This window comes from Rhinoraja longicauda, chromosome 18 (genome assembly GCF_053455715.1).
Source record: "Rhinoraja longicauda isolate Sanriku21f chromosome 18, sRhiLon1.1, whole genome shotgun sequence".
Classification (NCBI taxonomy): Eukaryota; Metazoa; Chordata; class Chondrichthyes; order Rajiformes; family Arhynchobatidae; genus Rhinoraja; species Rhinoraja longicauda.
The window spans coordinates 42,961,098-42,988,879 of NC_135970.1; the positions used below are offsets into that span (position 1 = coordinate 42,961,098).

The following is a 27,782-nucleotide window of genomic DNA, read 5'->3' on the forward strand; positions in this document are numbered from 1 at the left end:
TAACTCCTTGGGTGCTGGAGGTGAAATGGGGGTTTGTGTTGGCCCTACTGGGCAACAAAGGCCACAGAGGGGTTAACCAGTTGTCATCTCCAGCTCTGACATTCACCACCAAAGGGGGAAACTGCCTGTTGTTGAACCGATAAACAGATGTATTAAGTCCATGTCCATAAATTCTAGGAGCAGAATTAGGCCATTCGGCCCATCATGTCTACTCCGCCATTCAATCATGGCTGATCTATCTCTCCCTCCCTAACCCATTCTCCTGCCTTTCCCCATAACCCCTGACACCCGTACTAATCAAGAATCTCAATCTTTGCCTTAAAACTATCCACTGACTTGGCCTCCACAGCCATCTGTGGCAATGAATTCCACAGATTCACTACCCTCTGACCAAAGAAATTCCTAGTCCTTTCTAAAGGTACATCCTTTCATTCTGAGGCTGTGGTCTCTGGTCCTAGACTCTCCCACTAGTGGAAACATCCTAGCCACAGTCACTTCTCATTGCAAACATGGAAGCCTGAAGTCCCACGCCACCAGGTTCAGGAACAGCTGGTTTTCTGTGGCAATGAATTGCACCAGTTCACTGCCCTGTGACTGAAGGAGCTACTCGTCATGTCCTTTGTAAAGGCAGGTGAACATTGCAGTGGACACGGTCCTTCTCCATAACGCTACTTGTTGTTACACGCAGGCGGGCAGCTCCATCGGCAGAGTTCTCTGTTGACCGCACGAGACACCTCATGTCCTTCCTGACCATGTTGGGTCCCAGCCCAGACTGGAACGTGGGTTTGGCAGCGGAGAACCTCTGCACCAAGGATTGCGGCTGGGTGCAGAAGCTTACCCAAGACCTCATCCCCTGGGACGCGGGGACTGACAGCGGGGTGACCTACCTGGTAAGCGTTTGCTTCCTTCCCCATCGTTCACTTGGCAGTTCTGCTCACCCCGCCACAGAAAGCATGCGGAGATGTTGAAGAGGGTGCAGGAGGTTCACCAGAATACTGCCTGCATTAAAGGGCATTGAAGGGCGGCACGGTGGCACAGTGGTAGAGTTGCTGCTTTACAGCGCCAGAGACCCAGGTTCCATCCTGATCCTGACCACTGGTGCTGTCTGTACAGAGTTTGTACGTTCTCCCTGTGACCTGCAAGGGTTTCTCCAGATGCTCCTGTTTCCTCCCACACTCCAAACATGTGCGGGTTTGTAGGTTAATTGGCTTGGTAAATTGTAAATTTTCCCCAGTGCATCGGATAGTGCAAGTGTACGAGGTGATCGCTGATCACGCACATCGGATAGTGCAAGTGTACGAGGTGATCGCTGATCACACACTCAGTGGGGATAGTGCAAGTGTACGAGGTGATCGCTGATCACACACTCAGTGGGGATAGTGCAAGTGTACGAGGTGATCGCTGATCACACACTCAGTGGGCCAGTTTCCGTCCTGTGTCTCTAATTTATCTCTAAATTACTTTAACTTGGCATCATGTACAGCATGACTGAGGGCTGAAGGGCCTCGTCCTGTGCTGTACTGTTCTATTTTCTGAGATAAGTAAGATGGCAGAGCTCTCCCAGATGTGAGGTGAGTGAGGGAAGTGGCAACAGTTGGAGTCGGTTGTGAGGATAAAGTGAGGTTATGTGTGGTGAAGGAAGGACATCAGATTTACATTGCAGGAAAGTAAGGGGGGCACGCAAAGTTCCAAGTTAGTGGACTGGTCCCAATTGGAAAGCCCTATGGAATCTTGGCCTTTGTGTCATGAGGCTTGGAATTTATAGGGAGGAAGTTTGGCTTTGGATAGAAGCCTTGATCCGCCACCATCTGGACTAACTTGGTTCTGGGCAACAGTACACAGGCAAGATATCTTGGCTTGAGGGGCCTGTTGCGTAGGTTCCTCAAAGTAAAAGCAGACCAGGAGTCTTCCAGTGTTCGTGTAATCCCTGGAGGCTGGATGGACATACTTCGCCACCTCCTCAAAAGATTCGATCAAGTTGGTCAGACACCACCTGCCGGGTACAGAGCCAGTGGACTGTCCCAGTTTAACCCATCCTCTTACAGAAGGGAAAAAATCCTGTCCTGAAGAATCCTCTCCAATAGCTGTCCAACCACTGAGGTGAGGATCACCGGCCTACACTTCCCTGGATTTTCTCCACTTCCCTTCTGAAATAGAGGAACAATATTAGCTCTTCTCCAGTCCACTGGAGAGTACCACGATGGTGCAAAACGGAAGTCATGAGGAGAACGTACAAACTCCGTACAGACAGCACCCGCAGTCAGGATCAAACCCAGGTCTCTGGCGCTGCAAAGCAGCAACTCAACCGCTATGCTAAGGCACCCTCTATGGATTAATGGATTAATGATCTGGGCCTTGTGATGTTTGACTGATATCACAACGGTTCTGTGGTGTGGAGGATGGAGGAAGGTGTGTGGTTATTGCCGACCATTCTGGTGACAAATGGAACACGTTACCCAGTTCTCTTTACATGCCTTTTCTTGTAAACCGTGCTGGAACCTGATCGAGATCACTATTGTGGCATTAAATCCTGAATGATTCCTGTTTTAAATGAAGGAACATACAAGAGTTAGTGTACGATTAAAACAATTGGTTTGTACTTTTTATTCATACATGTTAGCAGTTCTCAGTTTATTGTCACGTGTACCGAGGCACAGTGAAAAGTTTTTGTTGCCTGCTAACTAGTTAGTGGAAAGACAATACATGATTACAATCGAGCCGCTCACAGTGTGTAGGCACGTGATAAGGGAATAACGTTTAGTGCCAGGTAAAGCCAGCAAAGGCCCATCAAGGATAGTCCGAGGGTCACCAATGAGGTAGATTGTAGTTCAGCACTGCTCTCTGGTTGTGGTAGGATGGTTCAGTTGCCTGATAACAGCTGGGAAGAAACTGTCCCTGAATCTGGAGGTGTGCGTTTTCACACTTCTGTACCTCTTGCCTGTTGGGAGAGGGGAGAAGAGGGAGTGGCCGGGGAGGCTGTGTGGGTTGTCATTAATTATTACCCCTTTCCAGCCCTCCCTTGAATTGAATGGCTCGTGGCATCTCTTCAGAGAGCAACTCAGAGTCAGTGACTGCTGGGGCCTTGGACTGAAACGTGGTGATGTTACAGATGGTACATTTCCTTTCCCTGCTAAATGTTAGCAAACTAGATGGACTATTGATGTTAATCCAGCATTTTCATGGCTAAAATTACCGACCCTACTTTAATTCAGATTTATATAACTGTATTGCACTTCACCAGCTGCTGTGTTGTAATTCAAGTCAATGTCATTACATTAAGTCACCATTTTACTAATCACCGCTCATTCTGGACCATTTCCCTTGAACTGAAATAACCTCACTGAGTAAAACTAGGTCAGGGCATGAACCCGACCATTCCCCCTCCACACAGGCCCTCTGTTAGTGACACCGGCCCTCTCTTAGTGACATAGGCCCTCTGTTAGTGACACAGGCCCCCTCTTAATGACACCGGCCCCCTCTTAGTGACATAGGCCCTCTCTTAGTGACACAGGCCCCCTCTTAGTGACACCGGCCCTCTCTTAGTGACATAGGCCCTCTGTTAGTGACACAGGCCCCCTCTTAGTGACACCGGCCCTCTCTTAGTGACATAGGCCCTCTGTTAGTGACACAGGCCCTCTCTTAGTGACATAGGCCCTCTGTTAGTGACACAGGCCCCCTCTTAGTGACACAGGCCCCCTCTTAGTGACACAGGCCCTCTCTCAGTGACACAGGCCCTCTCTTAGTGACACAGGCCCTCTCTTAGTGACACTCACGTGATCCAAAATGGCGGCGCTGCCATAGCAGCTGCGGCTTACCTGCGGTCCATTTGTCTTTGTGTTTTTGTTGTTTTTTTGTCTTAATTGTCGATGTGATGTGGTGTTTTTGTGTTTGTGTACTATGTGTGTATGTGGGGGGGAGGGGGGGAACTGTAAAATTGTAAATAGGTGTCCCTTCCGAACGGAGACCCGACCTTTGTTTTCTGGGTGTTGTCTCCGTTCCTGCTGCGGCCTACCATCGGCCCAACTCCTGGAGCTGGCGGCCTCCAGGGCTCTGGTTCGCAGAGCCCGCGGACCGGACTTACCATCACCGGAGCCGGCCGTCCTCGGAGGCTGCGGGAGCGGCTGCGACTCACCTTAGGCTTGGGCCGCGTGAATGCCGACATCGGGAGCTCCGGCAGCAGCAGCGTGTTCGCCCGCCCCAGATCGCGGGGCTTGGGTCGCGGACATTTCACCGTCCGGCGCGGCCTAAGATATGCCGCGGGATATTTCTCTGCTGGGCGGGGGCTTCAATGTCGGGAGCCACGACCGCCCCGACGTGCAGCAACAGCGGCAGCAGCAGCGTGTTCGCCCGCCCCAGATCGGACTTATCATCGGCGGAGCCGGCCGTCTTCGGAGGTTGCGGGAGCGGCTGGGACTCGCCTTGGGCCGGCCCGCTGCGGACCGTCCGGCGCGGCCTGCAACCACAACAACCTGACCGCGGGAGAAGACGGCAGGAGAAGGGAAAGACATTGTGGCCTTCCATCACAGTGAGGAGAGGACTGGAGGAGACTCACTGTGATGGATGTTTCTTTGATGGATGTTTATTTTTTTGTGTGTTTTTGGGGTTGTGTAATTTTAATGCCTATTTAATGCTTTTATTGTTGGACTGTGGGTGACTGAATTTCGTCCAATATTGGATGACAAATAAAGCTATCTTGAATCTTGAATCTTGAACAAGCTCCCATCAAATATGATCAAGTTCAAACAAGAACCCAAACAAGGGGGCAGCACAGTGGTGTAGCGGTAGAGTTGCTGCCTTATAGCGCCAGAGACCCGGGTTCGATCAGGACGGCGGGAGTTGTCTGCACTGACTCTGCGTGTCTGTGTCTGCGTGTCTGCGTGTCTGCGTGTCTGCACTCTGCGTGTCTGCGTGTCTGCGTGTCTGTGTCTGCACTGACTCTGCGTGTCTGTGTCTGCGTGTCTGCGTGTCTGTGTGTCTGCACTCTGCGTGTCTGCGTGTCTGCACTCTGCGTGTCTGCGTGTCTGTGTGTCTGTGTGTCTGCACTCTGCGTGTCTGCGTGTCTGCGTGTCTGTGTGTCTGCACTCTGCGTGTCTGCGTGTCTGCGTGTCTGCACTCTGCGTGTCTGCGTGTCTGTGTGTCTGCACTCTGCGTGTCTGCGTGTCTGCATGTCTGCACTCTGCGTGTCTGCGTGTCTGCGTGTCTGCGTGTCTGCACTCTGCGTGTCTGCGTGTCTGCGTGTCTGTGTGTCTGCACTCTGCGTGTCTGCGTGTCTGCGTGTCTGCACTCTGCGTGTCTGTGTGTCTGTGTGTCTGCACTCTGCGTGTCTGTGTCTGCACTCTGCGTGTCTGCGTGTCTGTGTGTCTGTGTCTGCGTGTCTGCGTGTCTGCACTGACTGCATGTTCGCCCAGTGACCACGTGGGTTTTCACCGGGTGCTCCAGTTTCATCCCATTTTCCAAAAGGTTTGTAGGTTAATTGTTTACTGTAAATTGTGTAAGAAATAAATAGTGTACAGGCGATCGATGGTCGGGCCGGATTTGGTGGGCCAAAGGGCCTGTTTCCACGCTGTCTCTCTAAACAAAATCACAGCCTTCATTTTTGTGGGAGACAGAGTGTCTCATCTGATAGGAGAAGGCAAAGAGTTGAGAGATTTTTACTTTGCCTTCATTATTGCTGCATGCTTTTGTTTTGTACTGTGAACTAATATTTCCTTTGTCCTCAGTCCCCTAACCAGGAGGCAGAACCTCAAGAAAGGATCAGGCCTCTAACCAGTTTGGATCATCTGAAGAGTCCCTTCTACGATCCTGAGGGTGGACCGATCATTCCTGTGGCTAGAGTTATCATAGACAGAATTGCAAGAAAGGTAACGTGAACATGTAAAGCCAGTCACGTTTATTATCATGTATACTACTACGGTGAGATACAGCTACGGTGAGATACAGCTACGGTGAGATACAGGTACGGTGTGAATCAGCTATGGTACGATACAGCTACGGTGAGATACAGCTACGGTGAGATACAGCTACGGTGTGAATCAGCTACGGTACGATACAGCTACGGTGAGATACAGGTACGGTGAGATACAGCTACGGTGAGATACAGGTACGGTGAGATACAGGTACGGTGAGATACAGGTACGGTGAGATACAGCTACGGTGAGATACAGGTACGGTGAGATACAGCAATGGTGAGATACAGCTACGGTGAGATACAGCTACGTTGAGATACAGTTATGGTGAGATACAGCTACGGTGAGATACAGTTACGGTGAGATACAGCTACGGTGAGATACAGCTACTGTGAGATACAGCTACTGTGAGATACAGCTACGGTGAGATACAGGTACGGTGTGAATCAGCTATGGTACGATACAGCTACAGTGAGATACAGCTACGGTGAGATACAGGTACGGTGAGATACAGGTACGGTGAGATACAGCTATGGTGTGATACAGGTAGTGATACAGCTATGGTGAGATACAAGTATGGTGAGATACAGGTAAGGTGCGATAAAGGTACGGTGAGATACAGCTACGGTGAGATACAGCTACGGTGAGATACAGGTACAGTGAGATACAGCTACGGTGCGATACAGCTACTGTGAGATACAGGTACGGTGAGATACAGCTACGGTTCGATACAGCTACTGTGAGATACAGGTACGGTGAGATACAGCTACGGTGCGATACACCTACGGTGAGATACAGGTACGGTGAGATACAGGTACGGTGCGAATGTTGCTCGCAGCAGCATCGCAGGTATATGACCCAGCCAACACACAGAAAAAAATTATACATCATTTACACGGAAAATTTCTAAAATGTTCTAAGTTTTCTAAAATGGGCGGCAAAGAGGCGCAGCACTAGAGTTGGCTCGGTTTTAGTTTTAGGTTTCTGAAGCAGTTTGTCTTTGGAGTGTGTGGGGAAACCGGAGTTCCCGGAGAAAACCCATGCAGGTCACGGGGAGAACGTACAAACTCTGTACAGACAGCACCCGTAGTCAGGATGGAACCCGGTCTCTGGCGCTGTGAGGCAGCAACTCTACCGCTGCGCCATCGTGCCGCCCTACGTCAACATCCAGGAATTTGTAGCTGCTGACTTTCTCCACACCAACCCACCAATAACAGGTCCTTCATCACACTGTGTTTATTCCAACACTAAGCCGGGCGGCACGGTGGCGCAGCGGTAGAGTTGCTGCCTTACAGCGCCAGAGACCCGGGTTCCATCCTGATTACGGGTGCTGTCTGTGCGGAGTTTGCACGTTCTCCCCGTGACCACGTGTGTTTTCTATGGAACCCTCCCACATCCCAAAAAGGTGCTGGTTTGTATGTTTGGTGGCCTCTGCAAATTGCACCCGGTGTGCAGGGAGTGAATGAGAAACTGGGATAACATTGAACCAGAGTGAGCAGGTGATCGGTAGTTGCCATGGACTCGATGGGCCGAAGGGCCTGTTTCAGTGCTGTTTCTTTCAATGATTCAGTGAAAGTCTCCTTAAATTGCACAAGCCAGAGTCTAATTTCCAGCAGCTTTCACTGCCAGAAAGATACTTTTCTTGTGCATGTGATGTATTTTCTGCTTGTATTGACCTTAGTCTTTCTTGTAAAGTTCTCAACAACTCTCCACAGGGGGAACAATGTAACATCCAGCCTGATAACGTGGACGACATCGTTTCTGATCTCAAACAGGAGGAGAAGGATGAAGGTAATTGCCGGCCATTTAATGAATCCTGGTAATTACAGAGCTAAGCTCTGCCATTCTATTGAGGAGTTTACTTCAGACGAGTGCCACTGGTGAATTCATTCCCTTTCCCTTCATTTTGTTGGTTTTGTAATTGTGAGGGTCGGACATGGGGCTTTGAATCTTTGTCTTAGAGCTGTACAGCATGGAAACAGGCCCTTTGGCCCAACTTTCCCATGCCAACCAAGTTTCTCATACTGGGCTAGTCCCATTCGCCTGCATTTTGCCCATATCTATCTAAACCCTTCCTGTCAATATATCTGTCCAAATGTTTTAGTTTAATTATATTTTTTCATAGAGGCACAGAGTGATACAGCATAGAAACAGGCCCTTCGGCCCAACTTGCCCACACCGACCAACATGTCCCATCTACACTAGTGACACCTGCCTGCGTTTGGCCCATGTCCCTCCAAACCTGTCCTATCCATGTAGCTGTCTTAAACATTGCGATAGTACTTGCCTCAACTACCTCATCCAGCAGCTCATTCCATACACCCACCACCTTTTCTGTAAAAAAGGTTAGGCCTCGGGTTCCTATTAAATCTTTCCCCCCCTCACCTTAAAGCAATGCCCATTGGTTCTCGATTCCCCTACTCTGGGCAAGACACTCTGTGCATCTACCTGATCTATTCCCCTCACCTCTATAAGATCACCCCTCATCCTCCTCATGTCACCCCTTCAGCCACTGACGCTCCAAAGAAAGGAGTGACAATCAGCCCAACCTCTCCCTGTAACTCAAGCCTAGCCCCTGTCCACATATCTGTCCAAATGTCTTTGCGTGAGGACTTGTTGTAAGAAGCTATGAAGTGTAAATGCAGTTGCTCTTTCAGTCAGTAACTGTGATTTGGTCAGAGCCGCACACAAAGAAAGTCGATTCAGCAGGAATTGTCAATGGGATAAAAAGAAAGATATTCAGCCTGTGCAGTTTATGCAGGAGAATGGGACCAACCGGGCACTTCTTCCAAACGCTGGCACGGATGTGGTGGGTCCTTTGCTTTGTGGCACATGGGTTTGAACAGTAAGTCATTCATCAGGTTTCACCGTCCAAGCTCCTGAGCTGTGGCTCACTGATCGTGGGTTTCACCGTCCAAGCTCCTGAGCTGTGGCTCACTGATCGTGGGTTTCACCGTCCAAGCTCCTGAGCTGTGGCTCACTGATCGTGGGTTTCACCGTCCAAGCTCCTGAGCTGTGGCTCACTGATCGTGGGTTTCACCGTCCAAGCTCCTGAGCTGTGGCTCATTGATCGTGGGTTTCACCGTCCAAGCTCCTGAGCTGTGGCTCACTGATCGTGGGTTTCACCGTCCAAGCTCCTGAGCTGTGGCTCACTGATCGTGGGTTTCTGAGGAAGAAATACCTCCTCTCCGTGATTCACTTCCCAGTCTCAGAAACAAAGAAAAGAGGTGCAGGAGGAGGCCATTCGGCCCTTTGAGCCAGCACTGCCATTCAATGTGATCATGGCTGATCCTCCACAATCAGTACCCCGTTCCTGCCTTCTCCCCATATCCCTTGATTCCATTAGCCCTAAGAGCTAAATCTAACTCTCTCTTAAATACACCCAGTGAATTGGCCTCCACTGCCTTCTGTGGCAGAGAATTCCACAGATTCACAACGCTCTGGGTGAAAAAGTTTTTCCTCATCTCAGTCCTAAATGGCCGACCCCTTATTCTTAAACTGTGTGTGACCCCTGGATCTGGACTCCCCCAACTGTCTCCTATCCTACAAGTCCTTAACATAGCAGGCAACGGAAGCATTTACAAACATGCAGTCTCCCATCTGTAGAGCCCTCGCCCCTTCCTCCAGCTTCCACCTTCCAGGGTTTCTGCCCTTCACCGACCGCCTGCCCAGGCCGTTAGCTTGCTCTACCACTGGCATCCAGTGTCTTCATTGTCTGTGCCATTCTCAAAACTCACTGCACTCCTCAACCAGACTCCTCCACCAGACCTTCACAACCAGTGACACCCAGGCATGAAAAGTAGATCAATAAAGATTTGTTCTTGCACATCTTCATATTATGTTGATTTATTATTCAACCGCCGCGGTGGTGCAGTGGTAGTGTTGCTGCCGGAGACCCGGGTTCCATCCGACTACCTGTACGGAGTTTGTACGTTCTCCCCGTGATTGCGTGGGCGTTCTCCGAGATCTTCGGTTTCCTCCCACACGCCAAAGACATACAGGTATGTAGGTTAATTGGCCTGGTGTATGTGTAAATTATCCCTAGTGTGTGTGGGATAGTGTTAATGTGCAGGGATCGCTGGTCGGTCCGGACTCGTTGGGCTGAAGGGCCTGTTTCCACGCTGTATCTCTAAAACTAAAAACTAAAATTATTGTCACGTGTACCAAGATATTGTGCAAAACCTGTGTGCTACCAGTTAAATCAGATACTATAATACATGAGTACAATCCCTTCGTATACAATTACAACAAGTAGCATAAAGAGAAAAATATCAGAGTGCAGAATATAATGTTACTGTTACAGAGAAAGTGCAGATATTTTAAAAAAACTGCCTGGTCTGTAATGAAGTAGGTTGGGAGGTCGGGGCGACAACTAGGTTGAGGTTTATTCTATCCACGTGTACAGAATCAGAATAACCTTTATTGTCATCCAAAAAAACAAGTCTTTTGGGCGAAATTCCAACAGTCCAACAATAAGAGCAATAAAAATAAGCAATAACACACACAATCACAAACCAACACAAAACACAAAAAAAGAAACATCCATCACAGTGAGTCTACGGAGGTAGGATGAAAGACTTTGTTTTGTGTACTATCCAAACGGATCAGATATACTCTCCAAAAATACAATCAGGCCAAACTCAAGTACAAGGAAAGACACCGAGTGCAGAATATAGTCTCAGAATTGTAATGCATCAAGAGTCAATATTGTTTTATTGTCACATGTACGAAAACAGAACAGTGTAAATGGGTGATCGATGGTCAGCTTGGGATCTGTTTCCTTGCTGTGCCTCGAAACTAAACTGAACTCTAAACATCAGATCTAAACAATCTTTCCCAACCTTATGGACCACCATCACATTCCAATTCCCCTACACCACAGTTCAGTTCAGTTCAGTTTTGTTTATTGTCATGTGTACAGTGAAAAGCTTTTGTTGCGTGCTAACCATCGAGCGAGAAGACAAAACATAACTACAATCGAGTCATTCACAGTGTACAGATACATGATAAGGGAATAACTTTTAGTGCAAGGTAAAGCCAGCAAAGTCCGATCAATAGTCTGAGGGTCGCCAATGGGGTAGATAATAGTTTAGGACTGATCTCTGGTTGTGGTAGGATGATTCAGTTGCCAGTTAACAGCTGGGAAGAAACTGTCCCTGAATCTGGAGATGTGCGTTTTCACACTTCCATACCTTTTGCCTGATGGGAGAGGGAAGATGGGAGAGGGGAGAATACTGAGGCAGCGTGAGGTGTAGATGGAGTCAATGGAAAGGAGGTTGGTTTGTGTGATGGTCTGAGTTGCGTCTACAATTCACTGCGATTTCTTGCGGTCTAGGATGGAGCTGTTCCCAAACCAAGCTGTGATGCATCCTGATCAAATGCTTTCTTTGGTGCATCTGGAGGAGTTGGTGAGGGTTGTTGAGACCCACTAATCTCTGACTTGGCATTCTGGAGAAAATAGTCCCAGCCAGTTCAATCTTTCAGCATTAGGTATATCCCCATTCTACACACTTTCATTCCACTGTGGAGATTAACCAGGATTATCTCAACTTCAAAGGAATTGAGCTGTGAGGAAATGTAGAGGGATTCACATTCTGCAGTTTAGAAAGTAGAAAGTTGATAACTTCCTTGAGGAATATAAAATATTGAATAAGCTGCAAATTCAAAGCATTGGGGAGATAGGATCAGAGAATATATTCTGAGAAGCAAGCAAAAGAATGACGTCAATATTTGAAAGAAGATAGGATTTATGTTGCATGAGTGCCTTTCAAAGCATTTACACCCACTAAGTCCTCTTGCAGTGGAGCACCAGTCTGATTAGTTTAGTTGAGAGTAGGGTTGCCAACTGTCCTGAATTAGCCGGGACATCCTGTATATTGGGCTAAATTGGTTTGTCCCGTATGGGACCGGCCTTGTCCCGTATTAGGCCCGGGGGGGGGGGGGGGGCGCTGTAGGCCCGGACAGTGTAGGCCCGGACAGTGTAGGGCCGGAGGCCCGGGGGGCCGCCTGAAAGAGGTTGCATAGCAACCGGCCTCCCGGCCCGGGCGGCCGCCATTGGTGGAGCGGGAGCACGTGGCCGCTGGCTTGGTGAGATCACGTGGGGCGCGGAGCGGTGACGTCACCTTGTCCCTTATTTGTGATTGAGGAAGTTGGCAACCCTAGTTGAGAGATACAGCGTGCAAACAGGCTCTTCGGCCAACCGTCCACGCCGACCAACGATCCCCCATACTCTTGTTCTATCCTACACACCAGGAGCATTTTACAGAAGCCATTTAACCCACCAACCTGCACATCTTAGGGGTGTGGGAAGAAACCGAAGCACCCGGAGAAAGCCCATGTGGTCACAGGTAGAACGTACAAACTCTGTACAGACAGCACCCGTAGTCAGGATTGAACCTGGGTCTCTGGCGCGGTGAGGCAGCAACTCCACCGTGACATCCCTGTGGTCAGTCTGCTGAAGTCTCACAGCCAGACCCCACAACCACCATTGTGACCATGAACAGATAATCTGATTTTGATCATGTGGACTGAAGGAAAAGTAGTGGCCTGGGCACGAGGTAAATACTACTGTGATTCTTCAGGCACAGCGTTGTGAGGGATTTAACCTCCATGAAAGGCGAAGGAGGTCTCCATGTTGGAAGGCACAGTGGTGTAGGTCTCCATGTAGGTGGTGTAAGTCTCCATGTAGGAGACACAGTGGTGTAAGTCTCCATGTAGGTCTCCATGTTGGACGGCACAGTGGTGCAGCTGGTTGAGCCACTGCCTTACAGCACCAGAGTCCGGGGTTCGATCCTGACCTCGGGTGCTGTCTGTGTGGAGTTTGCACACGGGTGGGGAATCCATCTATGACAACAGGGGAAAGCCATGTTTACCAAAGAACGGGGACATCTCGGATGACCAAGAATGGAAGCAGATGCAGCGAAGATGGTGAAATTGAGAGTTGGGAATGGAATCCATCTTGGGAGCAAATGCGGTGGAGGACACCCCCAAATGCCATTGATGGATCATCTCCCAGGGCCCATCTGTGTCCTGTAGGTCTGTTCTCACTCCACCTCCCCCCCAGATGGAACAAGGATAGTTCCCCTAATCCTCTGATCCTCACTTTTCATTCCACCAGCATCCACATCCAACATATCATCCTCCGACATTTCCGTCACCTCCAATAAGGGTCGGCCATTTAGGACTGAGATGAGGAAAACATCTTCACCCAGAGAGTTGTGAATCTGTGGAATTCTCTGCCTCAGAAGGCAGTGCAGTGCCAATTCACTGGATGTTTACAAGAGAGAGCTAGAGAGAGCTCTTGGGGCTAACGGAATCAAGGGATATGGGAAAAAGCAGGAAGGGGGTACTGATTTTAGATGATCAGCCATGATCGTATTGAATGGCGGTGCTGGCTCGAAGGGCTGAATGGCCTACTCTTGCACCTATTTTTCTATGTTTCTGTTTTTATCTTCCTATCCCCACCTTTTTCTATCTTTCACAAACACCAATCCCTCTACAACACATGGTTCCCTTTTGTCTTCGCACTCAAACCACCCCCTCCTCAGGTACTTTCCCCTGCATCCGCAGAAGATGTAACACCTGTCCCCACACCTCCTCCCTCGCCTCCATACAGGGGCCCCAGCACTCCTTCCAGGTGAGACAGAGCTTCACGTGTACCTCCTCTAACCTCATCCGCTACATTTGGTGTTCCCCATGTGGTCTCCTGTACATCGGCGAGACCAAGCGTAGACTCGGCGCCCATTTCACAGCACACGCGCTCAGTCCGCCAAGGCCCACTAGATCTCCCGATTGCTAGAGAGGCATAGATAGGGCAGACACTCAGAATCTTTTCCCCCAGGGTGGAAATATTAAAGACTAGAGGGCAAAGATTTAAGGAGAGGGGGTAAAGTTTAAAGAAGATGTGCAGGACAAGTGTTTTGCATGAGGAATGGTGACTACCTAGAACCACCACACATTACTGGTGGGAGTGGAAGCAGATACAACTGCTGTGTTGAAGAGGTGTTTAGGTAGACATGTGAACATGCTAGGTAGACATGTGAACATGCTGGGATGGAAGACCATAGACCAGGCACAGACAGAAGGTTTAACTTGGGATCATGTTTGGCCTGAAGGGTCTGATCCTGTGCTGTGCAACTCTATGTTCCAAAGTCTAAAGTAGTCCCCACTTGACCATTGAGAGTCATTTTAACTTCTATCAACTGAAAGGGATGTTGCTGGGGATTTTGGGGTAATCTGAGGTACACATTTAAAACCTGGTGTGAATAAGGTTCCAACCAACTGAACATAAGGGAAAAGGGAAAATTGATAACTGAATTTAATTGGTGATTTGGCAATATGTGGCAATAGCTAATGTGAGTAATAGCAATAATCAAAGTGCTGGAGGAACTCAGTGGACCAGGCAGCATCTGTGGAGGGAATAGACACAACGTTTTAGGGCGGGTCTGAAGAAGTGTCCTGACCTGAACGTTTGTGCATTCCCTCCACAGATGCTGCCTGATCCGCTGAGTTACTCCAGTACTTTGTTTTATTTTGCATCAGATTCCATAACATGCAGTTCCTTGTGCCTTTAAGTGAGTAACAGTCTCTCTTTCACCCTTTGCTGCAGACGATACCCCAGAAACCTGCATCTACTCTAACTGGTCACAGTGGTCAGCTTGCAGCTCGTCCACCTGTGAGAAGGGGAAGCGGATGAGGCAGAGGATGCTCAAAGCACAGCTGGATCTCAGCGTGCCCTGCCCACACACGCAAAACTTTGAGCCCTGCATGGGACCAGGTTGCCTTGACGACGGTAAGGCCTTACAATCAATAGATGCGGAGAGCGCACATGGTCTTTCTAAGATGGAGGCCGAATGAAAGATGAACTTTGGTGAGGGTGAATGCAAGTACATGATTTAAAGGGCTTTGCCTTTCGTTCCTTTCTGGAACAAGAGTTTGGTTGGAAGGATAGAGGTGAGAGACAGCAGCTCTACCACTAACTACCACTACTCTACCACTCTAACTACCACTGCTCTACCACTCTAACTACCACTGCTCTACCACTCTAACTACCACTGCTCTACCACTCTAACTACCACTACTCTACCACTCTACCACTGCTCTACCACTCTAACTACCACTACTCTACCACTAACTACCACTGCTCTTCCACTCTAACTACCACTACTCTACCACTCTACCACTGCTCTACCACTCTAACTACCACTGCTCTACCACTCTAACTACCACTGTACCACTAAACTAATTAGAACTCTCAAATGCAACAGTCATGAGAATGATGAGTGTTGAGTTGTTATATGTACTGTCAATGGAGCAATGTTTTGAATGGGGATTACTTCTGGTGAATGTGATCTTCCGATAGCCCAGCGTAGATGTAACACCTGTCTGGAGACCTGTGTCCAATCCTTAGAGACCCGGGTTTGATCAATGATCCAATGGTGATTCAATGATTCAGTCACACATATGTAGGAACAGTGAAATGCTTTGTTTTACATACAACCTGGTAAAATCATTCCTCAGACCTCCCCTAGGCAGAGGGTCGCCAACTGTCCCGTATTAGCCGGGACATCCCATATATTGGGCTAAATGTGTTTGTCCCGTATGGGACCGCCCTTGTCCCGTATTAGGCTCAGGGGCGCTGTCGGCCCGGACAATGTCGGCCCGGACAGTGTAGGCCCGGACAGTGTCGGCCCGGACAGTGTCGGCCCGGACAGTGTAGGCTAACGGAGTGGGACCGAGTGTGTTCGCCTAATGGAGGTTGCGTAGCAACACCCCCCCTCCGTGACCGCGTGGGTTTCCTCCGGGTGCTCCGGTTTCCCCCCACATCCTAAAGACATGCAGGTTTGTAGGTTAATTGGCCTCTGCAAAATTGCCCCTAGAGTGTAGGATGTGGATACGGTGGTGGGATAACGCAGAACTTGTGTGAACGGGTGATTGGTGGCTGGTGTGAAGGGCCTGTTTCCATGCTGTATCTCAAAACCAAAGTAAACTTTTCAAATTGCTTTTTATTTTTTGTGACAATAGAATAAGTAGTATGTTTCTCCACTTTCATGGGAACTGAATAAACAAGAGACTTCTGCTGGAATTTAAATCACAGCAGGAGTTAGATTAAAGAAATCCAATCTCTTGCTGCTCATTCATAGCTAGACGTAAAGCACTTTACTTCCCGAAGCATCTCAATTAAATGAAGTAAGTACAAAGATAAATTCAGGCAAAAGTTCTTACAAGCTTATTCAGGAAGAAACTTGTTTGGTATAGTCAGGTAGATGGGGTGCCAATTATGTGGACTCCTTTACCCAGGATAACAAGGGTTATAAGAGTCTGAAGAATGGTCTCAACCCGAATCATCACTTATTCCTTTTCTCCAGCTTTTTGTGTCTATCTTTAGTCATAGAGACATACTGCAGGGAAATAAGCCCTTTGGCCCAACTTACCCAAACCGACCAACATGCCCCCATCTAAATTAGTCCCACCTGCCTGTTTTAAATGCATTGTATTTTTAATCCTATGAAATGTATCTTTGTGTTTTTGTGTTGATGGGCCTAGTAAGCTGAGGCAAGTAGGAATTTAATTCCTCAATTGTTGGTGCATATGACAATGAAACTCTCCTGCCTCTGGATGTGTAGTCTCACCTGTGCATTGTTCGGATAGAGCACAATTTCCCTACTTTTCCGTTCCATGCCTCTTGCAGTAATGGCCAACATTCCATTAAAATAGCCACAAATTGGTGGAGTAATAATTAGTCTTTTTTTATCTTGCAAAGCGACTTAGGTCACTTTTCCACTTGTCAATTGATTGAAAGATGCAACATGTGAACAGGCCCTTTGGCCCACCTTGTCCCTGCTGACCATCATTTACCCGTTCACACCAGTGCAATGTTATCCCACTTTCACATTGACTGACTATACACACTGGGGGCAATTTACAGAGGCCAACTAACCAGCAAACCCGCAGGGCTTTGAGGATGTGGGAGGAAATTGGAGGGAACCCAGGCGGTCACGTACAAATTGTATCAACTGTAATCATGTATAGTCTTTCCGCTGACTGGTTACCACGCGACAAAAGCTTTTCACTGTACCTCGGTACATGTGACAATAAACTAACTCAAACCCCAGGCAGACAGTGCCCGAGGTTAGCATGCATCCCGGGTCTCTGGCGCTGGGAGGCAGCAGTTCTACCAGCTGCGCCACTATGCTGCTTGTTTTACACAATTAAACGACTAACATCTTGCTTATTTAAACTACCTACATAATAGAAACATAGAAAATAGGTGCAGGAGGAGGCCATTTGGCCCCTCGAGCCAGCACCACCATTCAATGTGATCATGGCTGATCATCCACAATCAGTAACCCTGTGAATACCTACTAATCGGCTAACATTGGTAAAAGGGTCTGAAGAACCCGAAATGTCACCTTCCGCTTGTCTCCAGAGATGTTGCCTGACCCGCTGAGTTCTCCAGCTTTTTGTGTTGATTTTCTAGAATGATGCCTGGACTAGAGGTGTTAGCCACTGGGAGAGAGAGGTGGACAGTCTTGGATTGTTTTCTCCGGTTTAAACCAGCATCTCTAGTTCTTTGCGACCACGTCAACCTCATTTACACGACCTGCACGTCTCCTTGCGTGGATGGCTGTTGGGCATGCACTTGTCTCCTTGCGTGGATGGTTGTTGGGCATGCACTTGTCTCCTTGCATGGATGGCTGTTGGGCATGCACGTGTGTCCTTGCGTGGATGGCTGTTGGGCATGCACTTGTCTCCTTGCGTGGATGGCTGTTGGGCATGCACTTGTCTCCTTGCGTGGATGGCTGTTGGGCATGCACTGACGTGTTCTCTGCTCTTTCCCAGATACTGCGACGTGCATGATGTCGGAGTGGATCACCTGGTCGCCCTGCAGCAAGTCCTGCGGGATGGGAATGCGATCGAGGGAGCGATATATCCAGAAGTACCCAGAGGACGGCTCGGTCTGCACCCTCCCCACTCAGGGCACCGAGAAGTGCATCGTCAACGAGGAATGCTGTAGGTGCATTCAAGGGGAAAGAGAGCCGGTGGGCTGCAAGTAGGCCACAGACCCCCTCCACAGACCTCCTCCACAGACCCCCTCCACAGACCCCCTCCACAGACCCCCTCCACAGACCCCCTCCCCGACCACAGACCCATGACCACAGACCCCCTCCACGTCCCAGCAGAGCTGGCTGTTCACACGTTGAGTGCAGCGCTCCATACGTCTAGGAGCAGAATATACCATTCGGCCCATCAGGTCTACTCTGCCATTCAATCGTGCCTGATCGATCTTTGATCTCTGGTCCTGAACTCTCCCAAGAGTGGAAACATCGTGTCCACACCCACTCTATTACGGATCCTTCCCATTCTGGCCTGTTACACCCTAATCTCACTGGATATTTTTTTTAATTTTCATTCTCCTTTTTTTTAAACAATCAACAATTTAACCGTGGAAGCAGCAATCATGCGATCTATTCTTGTTACAATTTCCTTTGGTGGCTTTCCTTCAGCTAAAACTGAATCACTCAGGTCCCACAAATAGTGGCTGCTGGAATAGAGGAGTGGTGTACAGGAGACTGGCAGAGAGAAGGGTACTTACAGTTAGACAGCAACCTTGGCAAAGCTGCAGTCTCACCCCTAGGACGCAGAGAAGTATAGCACCAGCACAGGCCCTTCGGCCCACATTGTCATACTAAACAGGATGTCAAGTTAAACTTGATGTCCTCTGTCTGCATGTGATCCATATCCCTCCATTCCCTGCACAACCTTGTGCCTATCTAAAATAAATGTCACCATTGTATCTGCCTCCACTCCCACACCTGGCACCCCCACCCTCTCCTTCTCCTTTAAACCTTGCCCCTCTCAACCTAAAGCTATTCCCTTTAGTCTGGGAGTAAACGTTCTGACTTTGGGCCCCTGGAGTTGTGAAGCTGCAGCTCTACCTGCTGCACCACTCCAAAAGGCTGGAGCCTGATCCACCCTGTGAAATGATTATGGTGTAAAAGCAGTCCTTGGCCTCCAAATTACTGCAGGATGTCCCAGCCTTCTGCTAGGCTATATATCAATGCAAATCCTTCAAGCTTTCCATTACTTCCCGATAGAGTAAACAGTCGGAACCAATTTCCCACGGTGAAAATGTCAAATACAAGAGTGCATGGCTTTAAGTTCAGAGCGGTAAAGATTAAAGAAGATTAGGGCGGCACGGTGGAGTTGCTGCCTCAAAGGACGTGTCTCACCCCGGCCGGTCACTGCCTCTCCCATCCTCTCTCCTCTCCCATTGGGCAAGTGGTACAGAAGTGTGAAAACGCACACCTCCAGATTCAGCGACATTTTCTTCCCAGCTGTTACCAGGCAACTGAACCGTTCTTTCAACAACTAGAGAGTGGAACTGAGCCTCACTAGAGACACTCGGACTATGTTTAATCTGACTTTACTGGACTTTATCTTGCACTAAACATTATTCCCTTTATCATGTATCTGTACATTGCGGACGGCTCGATTGTAATCATGCATTGACTGGTTAGCACGCGACAGAGAGCTTTTCACTGTACCTCAGTACACGTGACGATGAACAAAACTAAACTGAATGAATTGTTGCCGGGCAGGACATCGCTTGCTGGATCCCTGATCGATCTTTCTCTTCCTCCCTGGGCAACAGCATCCAACACGTGCTTTGTGACGGAGTGGGGAGAGTGGGAGGTGTGCAGTGCCAGCTGTGGCATGGGCACTAAGAGCCGGAAGAGGATAGTCAAGATGCACCCCTCGGATGGCTCCATGTGCAAAGTGGACACGGTGCAACTGGAGAAATGCGGGATGCTCGATTGCCGTGAGTACCAAGGCTTGCCCGGGGATCAGGTGGGCTCTTGCTCACGGGCACTACACCGGCACGGTGGCACAGCGGTAGAGTTGCTGCCTCACAGCGCCAGGTTCGATCCTGACTACGGGTGCTTGTCTGTGGGGAGTTTAGACATTCTCCCCGTGACCTGCGCGGGTTTTCTCCAGTAGCTATGGTTTCCTCCCGCACTCCAAAGATGTGCAGGTTTGTAGGCTAATTGGCTTGGTATATTTGTAAAAGTTGTCCCTGGTGAGTGTAGGATAGTGTTAGAGTGCGGGAATCGCTGTTCGACATGGACTCGGTGGGCCGAAGGGCCTGTTTCCAAGCTGTATCTCTAAGGACAGGTACAAAAAGCTGGAGTAACTCAGCGGGACAGGCAGCATCTCTAGAGAGAAGGAATGGGTGACGTTTTGGGTTGAGACACTTAGAAGGATCTCGACCCAAAAACATCACCCATTCCTTCTCTCCAGAGATGCTGCTCGTCCCGCTGAGTTACTCCAGCTCACCGTGCCTATCTTCGGTTTAAACCAGCATCTGCAGTTCCTTCCTACACATTTCGTAAACTAAACTGAGTGCTTACAGTCATAGAGTCAGACAGCCCACCATCTGAGACAGTCTGAGTCAGTCAGTCAGACACTGTACAGCATCTTCATGCTGGCCACTTTGCCACCTACACAATGCTATTTCCCCACACTAACACTGTATCTTTTTATGCCTTGCCTATTTAAGTCTAAACACCCTTTAAATGTAATCATTGCACCTGATTCCACCACTGTTCCACATCTCAACCACACTCTCCGTAAAACCAGAGCCCTCAGATCTCATTTACATCCTCTTACTGATGTCTTCTTGTTCATAAGTTATAGGAGCAGAATTAGGGCATTCGGCCCTACTCCGCCATTCAATCATAGCTGATCTATCTCTCCCTCTCAACCCTGTTCTCCTGCCTTCACCCCATAACCCCTGACACCCTTACTAATCTGAAATGGGTTTAGCATAAAAGCAGTCCATTGTCTCCAATGGTATGCTTTCAATACCCCTACCGTGGGAATAATGTTCTCACAATCTTATTATAGAACAACATAGAACAGCACAGCAAGGTAACAGGCCCTTCAGCACACAATATATGCACTGTACATTATGCCAAGCCCACCCTTTAATTACCTGCACAAAATCCATGTCTCCCCATTCCCTGCATATCCATGTTCTTATCTAAATATCTCTTAAAAGCCACCTTCATCATGAGTAACTCAGCGGGTCAGGCAGCCTCTCTGGAGAAAAGGAATAGGTGACGTTTCGGGTCGAGACTCTTCTCCATGACTGAGAATCAGGGGAGAGGGAAACGAGAGAGAGAGAAAGTACATAGAACAAATGAATGAAAGAAATGCAAAAAATAACGATGATCAAGGAATGGTAGATATAAAATTGGCTATCTTTCCTTGATCATCTTTTTCTTTTTGCATATCTTTCATATATAGTCACCTATTTCTTTTCTTCAGAGATGCTGCCTGGCCCACTGAGTAACTCCATCTTTTTGTGTCTATTTTCAGTGTAATCCAGCATCTGCAGTTCCTTGCTACTCATCATTCCAGCCAACCTCCTCTGCCCCCTTACCAAAGTCTTCCCATCCGTCCCACGAAGTGACCAGACCTGCACGTTCCTCCTCATCCTCTGATTCCCTCAAACAATAAACTCGACCTGACTTGACCTACACTTCATGAAGGAAGGAACTGCAGATGCTGGTTTACACTGAAGGTGTGGACAAAATGCTGGAGCAACTCAGTGGAATGGGCAGCATCTCTGGAGAGAAGTAATTCCTTCCATCCAGAGATGCTGCCCGTCCCGCTGAGTTACTCCAGCATTCTATGCCTATCTTTGACCTGCACTTTGGTGGGAGTAATGCATCGTTACCGATGGCTATGCTGCGTTGCATTTCAGAGACCATCCCGTGCATGCTGACTCTGTGGTCGGACTGGAGTGACTGCAGCGTGACCTGCGGCATCGGCATGCGGGCACGGCGGAGAATGCTGAAGACCCCAGCCGAGGTGGGCGCCTGTAACGAGGAGCTGGAGCAGGTGGAGAAGTGTATGCTGCCTGAATGCCGTGAGTAGAGACGTCATCCTGTCGGCCCTGCGCTGCCCACATCCCACTCCCTGCACGACCCTGCGCTCCGCACGTCTCTCTCTCTCTCTCTCTCCCTCTACCCCCTCCCCACCCCAATCGTTATACTAGTTTCAAAGTCGTCTTGTTGAGTCCCATTGTCTGTAACTCGTTTTCACCTAGCCCACAGCTAACAAAACTGCCTGTTTCCTTTATCGTTGTTATTTTTTGCATATCTTTCATTCATTTGTTCTGTATCTCTCTACATGGAAGGAATAGATGGGATACTTTGTCACATGTGACGAGGCACAGTGCAATTCTATACTTGCATACCCAATGTGTACAAGTAGCGGCCACCTACGGCACTGACAAAGTTACAAAGCACGGCAGCTCCTTTTGTGCTCCCCCCTCCCACCCCCCTCACGTCAATCCCCCGTGCCGGGTTCCCATCCTTTGGTCTCCCCCCTCCCTCACTGCAGTCCCCCCACGCCCATTCCCCTTTGTCCTTTGTTCTCCCCCTCCCCTCACGCAGTCGTCCACGCCCTCATCGACCTCACTGTCTACATCTCACGTTCCCCTTCTCCCACTCTCTGTCTGAAGAAGGGTCTCAACCCGCAACCTCACCTATATCTTTTCTCCAGAGATGCTGCCTGTCCCGCTGAGTCGCTCCAGTTACGTTTGTGTCTCTGTCACCAGGTTATCCTGCAGCGCTCCTCTTTGCTTTTGCCTGTTTGCATTCCCCGCGTCTTGGCTCATCCTGCTTTCTCCATTGCAGCGACCGATTGCATGGTGTCGGAGTGGTCGGAGTGGTCGGAGTGCAACAAGTCCTGCGGAAAGGGGCACATGATCAGGACGAGGATGGTGAAGCTGGAGCCGCAGTTCGGGGGAGAATCGTGCCCCGAGACCATCCAGCGCAAGAAGTGCAAAGTTCGTAGGTGTTCAAGGAGGCAGGGCGATGAGAAGAGGCGTAGGAAGGAAGCTCCAGAGCGGCAAAGGATCAAGGAGATGAGAGGAGAGCCCAGAATCCCTGAACATACAGGTATCCTAGTTCCCGAGGAAGACTCATGGTCATGTCATGGGAGCAGAATTAGGCCCATCAAATCTACCCTGCCATTCAATCATGGCCCATCTAGTTTTTCAGCCAGAGTTGTGAATCTGGAATTCTCTGCTACAGAAGGCAGTGGAAGTCAATTCATTGGAAGTTTTCAAGAGAGAGTTAGATGTAGCTCTTAGGGCTGACGGTAACAAGGGTTATGCGGAAAAAGCAGGAACGGTGTACTGATTTAGGATGATTGACCATGATCACATTGAATGGCGGTGCAGGCTCGAAGGGACGAATGGCCTACTCCTGCACTTATTTTCTATGTTTCGATGTTTCTATCTTTCCCTCAACCCCATTCCCCTGCCTACGCCCCATAAGCCCTCACTCCTGTACTAATCAAGTATCTATCAATCTCCGCCTTAAAAATACCCAATGACTTGGCCTCCGCAGTCTTCCGTGGCAATGAATTTCACAGATTCACCGCCACACCACGATAATCATCATTTTTTCCCCAAGTTTAGTTTTAGGTTTAGAGATATAGGATGGGAACAGCCCTCTGTGTGAAAAAGGTACCCCTCAGGTTCCTATTGAATCTTACCTTAAATCTAAACCTATGCTTCTCCATTCCCCTACTGCAGGCAAGACACTGTGCATCTCATGGTTGCTGGGAAGAAGCAGTTCTTGAATGTGGTGGCCATCATTTTCAGGCTTTGCTACCTTCTTCCCAATGGTAGCAGTGAGATTATACTAATAATGAAGAACTAAGTCTGAAGTCTTTATACGATCACCTCTCATCCTCCTGTGCACCAAGGAATGAGTCCCAGCCTGCTCAACCTCTCCCTATTGCTCAGGCCCTCAGGTCCAGTCGACATCCTCGTAAATCTTCTCTGCACGCTTTCCAGCTTGGCACCATCCTTCCTATAACATGGTGCCTAGAGCTGGACACAATACTCTTGAGTACAATAGTCTGAAGAAGGGTCCCAGCCCATAACGTCACCTATTCTTTCTCTCCAGATGCTGCCCATCCTGTTGAGTTACTCCAGTGTCCATCTTCAGTGTAAACCAGCCTCACTGAAACTTACAGAATAGTGAAAGGCTTGGGCAGAGTGGATGTGGAGAGGAAGTTTCCACTAATGGGAGAGTCTAGGACTGTAGGTCATAGCCTCAGAATTAAAGGACATTCTTTTAGGAAGGAGATGAGGAGAAATTTCTTTAGTCAGAGGGTGGTGAATCTGTGGAATTCTTTACCACAGAATGCTGAGGAGGCTCTGTCAGTGGATATTTTTAAAGCAGAGATAGACAGATTCTTGATTAGTACAGGTGTCAGAGGTTATGGGGAGAAGGCAGGAGAATGGGGTTAGGAGGAAGAGATAGATCAGCTATGATTGAATGGCAGAGTAGACTTGATGGGCTGCATGGCCTGATTCTACTCCTACCCCTTACTACCTTATGACCGTAAGAGCACCTGCCGTTCCTTTTCGCACTAACAGCAAATCCTGCCGTTTGTTCAGGGTGCAAGATGAAGACATGGACAGCGTGGACGGAGTGCAGCAAGTATTGCGGTGGAGGTATTCAGGAGCGCTTCATGGCAGTGAAGAGAAAACACCGCACCTCCCAGCTCACCGGCTGCAAGGATATGAGGGAGATCCGGGCGTGCAATGTCCATCCGTGTTAGGGAGCGTGGCAGGGCCGTCTACTCTCACACACAAACACACTGCTTTTTGTTCTGAAAGTGACGGAAAATATTTTAATATCACATTCCGACACAAAATCTTTCTGTACCCGTAACATTTATAAATGTCTCAATATCACTGTACACACAAACATGCATATGCACGCACACACATCTTATACCCACACTCACAAGCTGATTAGATAGCAATTTGAGTTGTTTAACCTGTGGTTACATTTTATTTTCATTTTTATACACTGGTGTGCGGTGTTACTTTTCTCCCAGTGTTAAAACCTTTGCCACCCTAGCTGTTGGTTGTCAGATTTTTTTTTAAAAAGGCAAAAATAAATTCATTTATTATTATACAAGACTTAGATGCCTTATCAAAGTAACATTTACTGTTTGTTCTTTCACAGCAAGAAAAAGATTAAAGTTTTAAAAAAACTCGATAGACTTAATAATTAAAATAAATAGTTTTACTTTTGCCTATTGTTTGTTACATTCTGTGGGATCGTTCATGATGCCCCAAATGATTTGATCAAAATATCGACAGAATGTTTCCATTATTTCCTTTTTGATGTTATAGTTGTGTTTTGAAGACTCATTGTTACATGATGAGAGTGAGAGCGAGAGTGAGAGAGAGAGAGAGAGAGAGAGAGAGAGAGAGAGAGAGAGAGAGAGAGAGAGAGAGAGAGTGTGTGTGCAGGCATAAGTGACTTCTAGTAATATAACACATTCTGTACCTGTCTTAAAAAAAGAAAAAAAGAAAAATAGATAATTTTGTTTATATTTTAACTTGTCCGGTTACTAAAACAAAATGGCAATAACATATCTGTTGTTTTTAAATTTCTCACTGTCTCTGTGAGGACGTGTTGACTAGTGTAGCTGGGACATGTTGGCTGGCGTGGGCAAGTTGGGCCGAAGGGCCTGTTTCCACACTGCACCACTCTATGACTAGTGTAGCTGGGACATGTTGGCCAGCGTGGGCAAGTTGGGCCAAAGGGCCTGTTTCCACACTGCATCACTCTATGACTAGTGTAGCTGGGGCATGTTGGCTGGCGTGGGCAAGTTGGGCCGAAGGGCCTGTTTCCACACTGCACCACTCTATGACTAGTGTAGCTGGGACATGTTGGCTGGCGTGGGCAAGTTGGGCCGAAGGGCCTGTTTCCACACTGCACCACTCTATGACTCCATGTGCATGGATTTTGCTGGGAATGTAAAGGGCAAATTACTGATGCATGGTAATAATAAAGCACAGGTTAGCAAGCAAGCTGAGGGGATAAGCAGATGTGCCGTGCCTTGCACATTTCCAGAACATCGGGTTTATATTCCTTGGGAGTTCAAAACAACATAGAACGCTACAGCACGTAACCCAGGAGGATAAGGGGTAATCTTCTTGAGGAATACAAAATCATGAGAGGAATAGATAAGGTAGACTCACAGGGTCTTTTGCACACAGCCGGGGTATCGAGAACTAGAGGACAAAGTTGAGGGGGGAAAAGACTTAATGGGAACCTGAGGGGTAGCTATTTTACACAAAGGGTGGTGGGTGAATGGAACCTGAGGGGTAGCTATTTTACACAAAGGGCGGTGGGTGTATGGAACGAGCAGCCGGAGAAGGTAGTTGCGGCAGGAACTATCGCAACGTTTAAGAAACATGTAGACAGGTATGTGGATCGGGTAGGTTTAGAGGGACACAAAATGCTGGAGTAACTCAGCAGGACACGCAACATCTCTGGAGAGAAGGAATGAGTCACACTCCATCACCCATTGCTTCTCTCCAGAGATGCTGCCTGTCCTGCTGAGTTACTCCAGCATTTTGTATCTACCTTTGATTTCAAACAGCATCTGCGGTTCTTTTCAACACATAGGTTTAGTGGGATATGGGCCAATAGCAGCCATATGGGACTAGTGTAGATGGGGCATGTTGGTCAGCCTGGGCATGTTGGGCCGAAGGGTCTGTTTTCCACACTGTATGACTATGACTAAACCAGATTGGGGTGTGAGCTTATTCAAACAGATAAGATCCTAAGGTGGACGTGACAAAGAAGATGTGCAAATGTTTAATGAGAGAGTCATGAACAAGCGGATAAGTTTGCAAAATTACAGGGTGTTTATTTAAACCTAGTGCGTAGAAATTGTTTCTTTCAAATGGGAGTGATCCTCTGGAATGTCCATGCTTTTCAGCGATCCCTGTACACGATCGATCTTACAGACCAGGGACGATTTTTCAGAAGCCAATTAACCTACAGACCTGCACATCTTTGGAATGTAGAAGGAAACTGCAGCACCCGGAGAAAACCCACGCGGTCACGGGGAGAAAGTACAAACTCCGTAAGGAGAGCACCTCTAGTCAGGATGGAACCCGGGTCTGCGGTGCTGTAAGGCAGCACCTCTACCGCTGCACAGCTGGGCCACTGGACCACTCCCGAGGGAGATGGAAGCCTGATGATTAGATATACTTTGGATGAGGTAGATACATATTTGCCAGACTAAGGAATTGATGGTAATGGGGAACTGGCCCAGAGTAGGAATTGAGGCCAGCATAGATCAGCCATGATGGTATTGAATGACGGGGCAGGCGTGAGGTGCCTACTCCTACTCCTGCTCCTATCCTCATAAGTACTTGCCTTCAACTGTTGGAGAGCTGAGTTTATGTCAAGAGGTCATGTTGCAGGAAACTTTGGTTGGGGCTCATTTGAAATATTGTGTGCTGTTCTGACTGCCCCCTTACAGGAGAGATGTGGCTGATTTGGAGAAGGTGTGGAGAAGGTTCACCAGGATGGTGCCGGGATTGGAGGGAATTAATTACAAGGTTAGGAAAATACGGATTGGAGTGGCCCAGAAGAGTGTATAAAATTATCAGAGCCATAACTAGAGTAGAAATAAACTTTGTCCCAAGGTGGAAATGTCAAATACTAGAGGGCACAGGTTAAAAGGAGAATCTTATGAAGCAAATAACTTTTTCAAACAAAGGGTGGTAGGTGTATGAAATGAGCACTATCACAACCTTGAATAAACATTTGGATAAGTACATGAATAGTACAGGTTTAGAGGGCTGTGGGCCAAATGCAGGCAGGCGGGATGAGTGTAGATGGGACATATTAGTCAGTGTGGGCAAGGTGGGCCGAAGGGTCTGTTTCCATGCTGTAAGACTGTAATGCTCTGTTTTTTTACAGTGAGTGGTGGGTGCCTGGAACGCACTGCCAGGGGTGGAGGCAGAGAGACAGG

General features: G+C 48.4%; 1 protein-coding gene across 1 annotated transcript in view; it reads left to right on the forward strand.

Moving 5' to 3' along the window:
• LOC144602446 (spondin-1-like) overlaps positions 1–25,030 on the forward strand; it is a 175,922-nt gene extending 150,892 nt beyond the window's left edge. Inside the window, exons 8-16 of the mRNA XM_078415593.1 lie at positions 689–890; positions 5,721–5,861; positions 7,622–7,697; positions 14,515–14,697; positions 17,748–17,918; positions 19,561–19,728; positions 21,676–21,840; positions 22,613–22,876; positions 24,391–25,030. Of these exons, the coding sequence (XP_078271719.1) occupies positions 689–890; positions 5,721–5,861; positions 7,622–7,697; positions 14,515–14,697; positions 17,748–17,918; positions 19,561–19,728; positions 21,676–21,840; positions 22,613–22,876; positions 24,391–24,554 (1,534 nt within the window). The 3' untranslated portion in view covers positions 24,555–25,030. The remainder of the gene's footprint in view (positions 1–688; positions 891–5,720; positions 5,862–7,621; positions 7,698–14,514; positions 14,698–17,747; positions 17,919–19,560; positions 19,729–21,675; positions 21,841–22,612; positions 22,877–24,390) is intronic.
• The last annotated feature ends 2,752 nt before the right edge of the window (positions 25,031–27,782 follow it).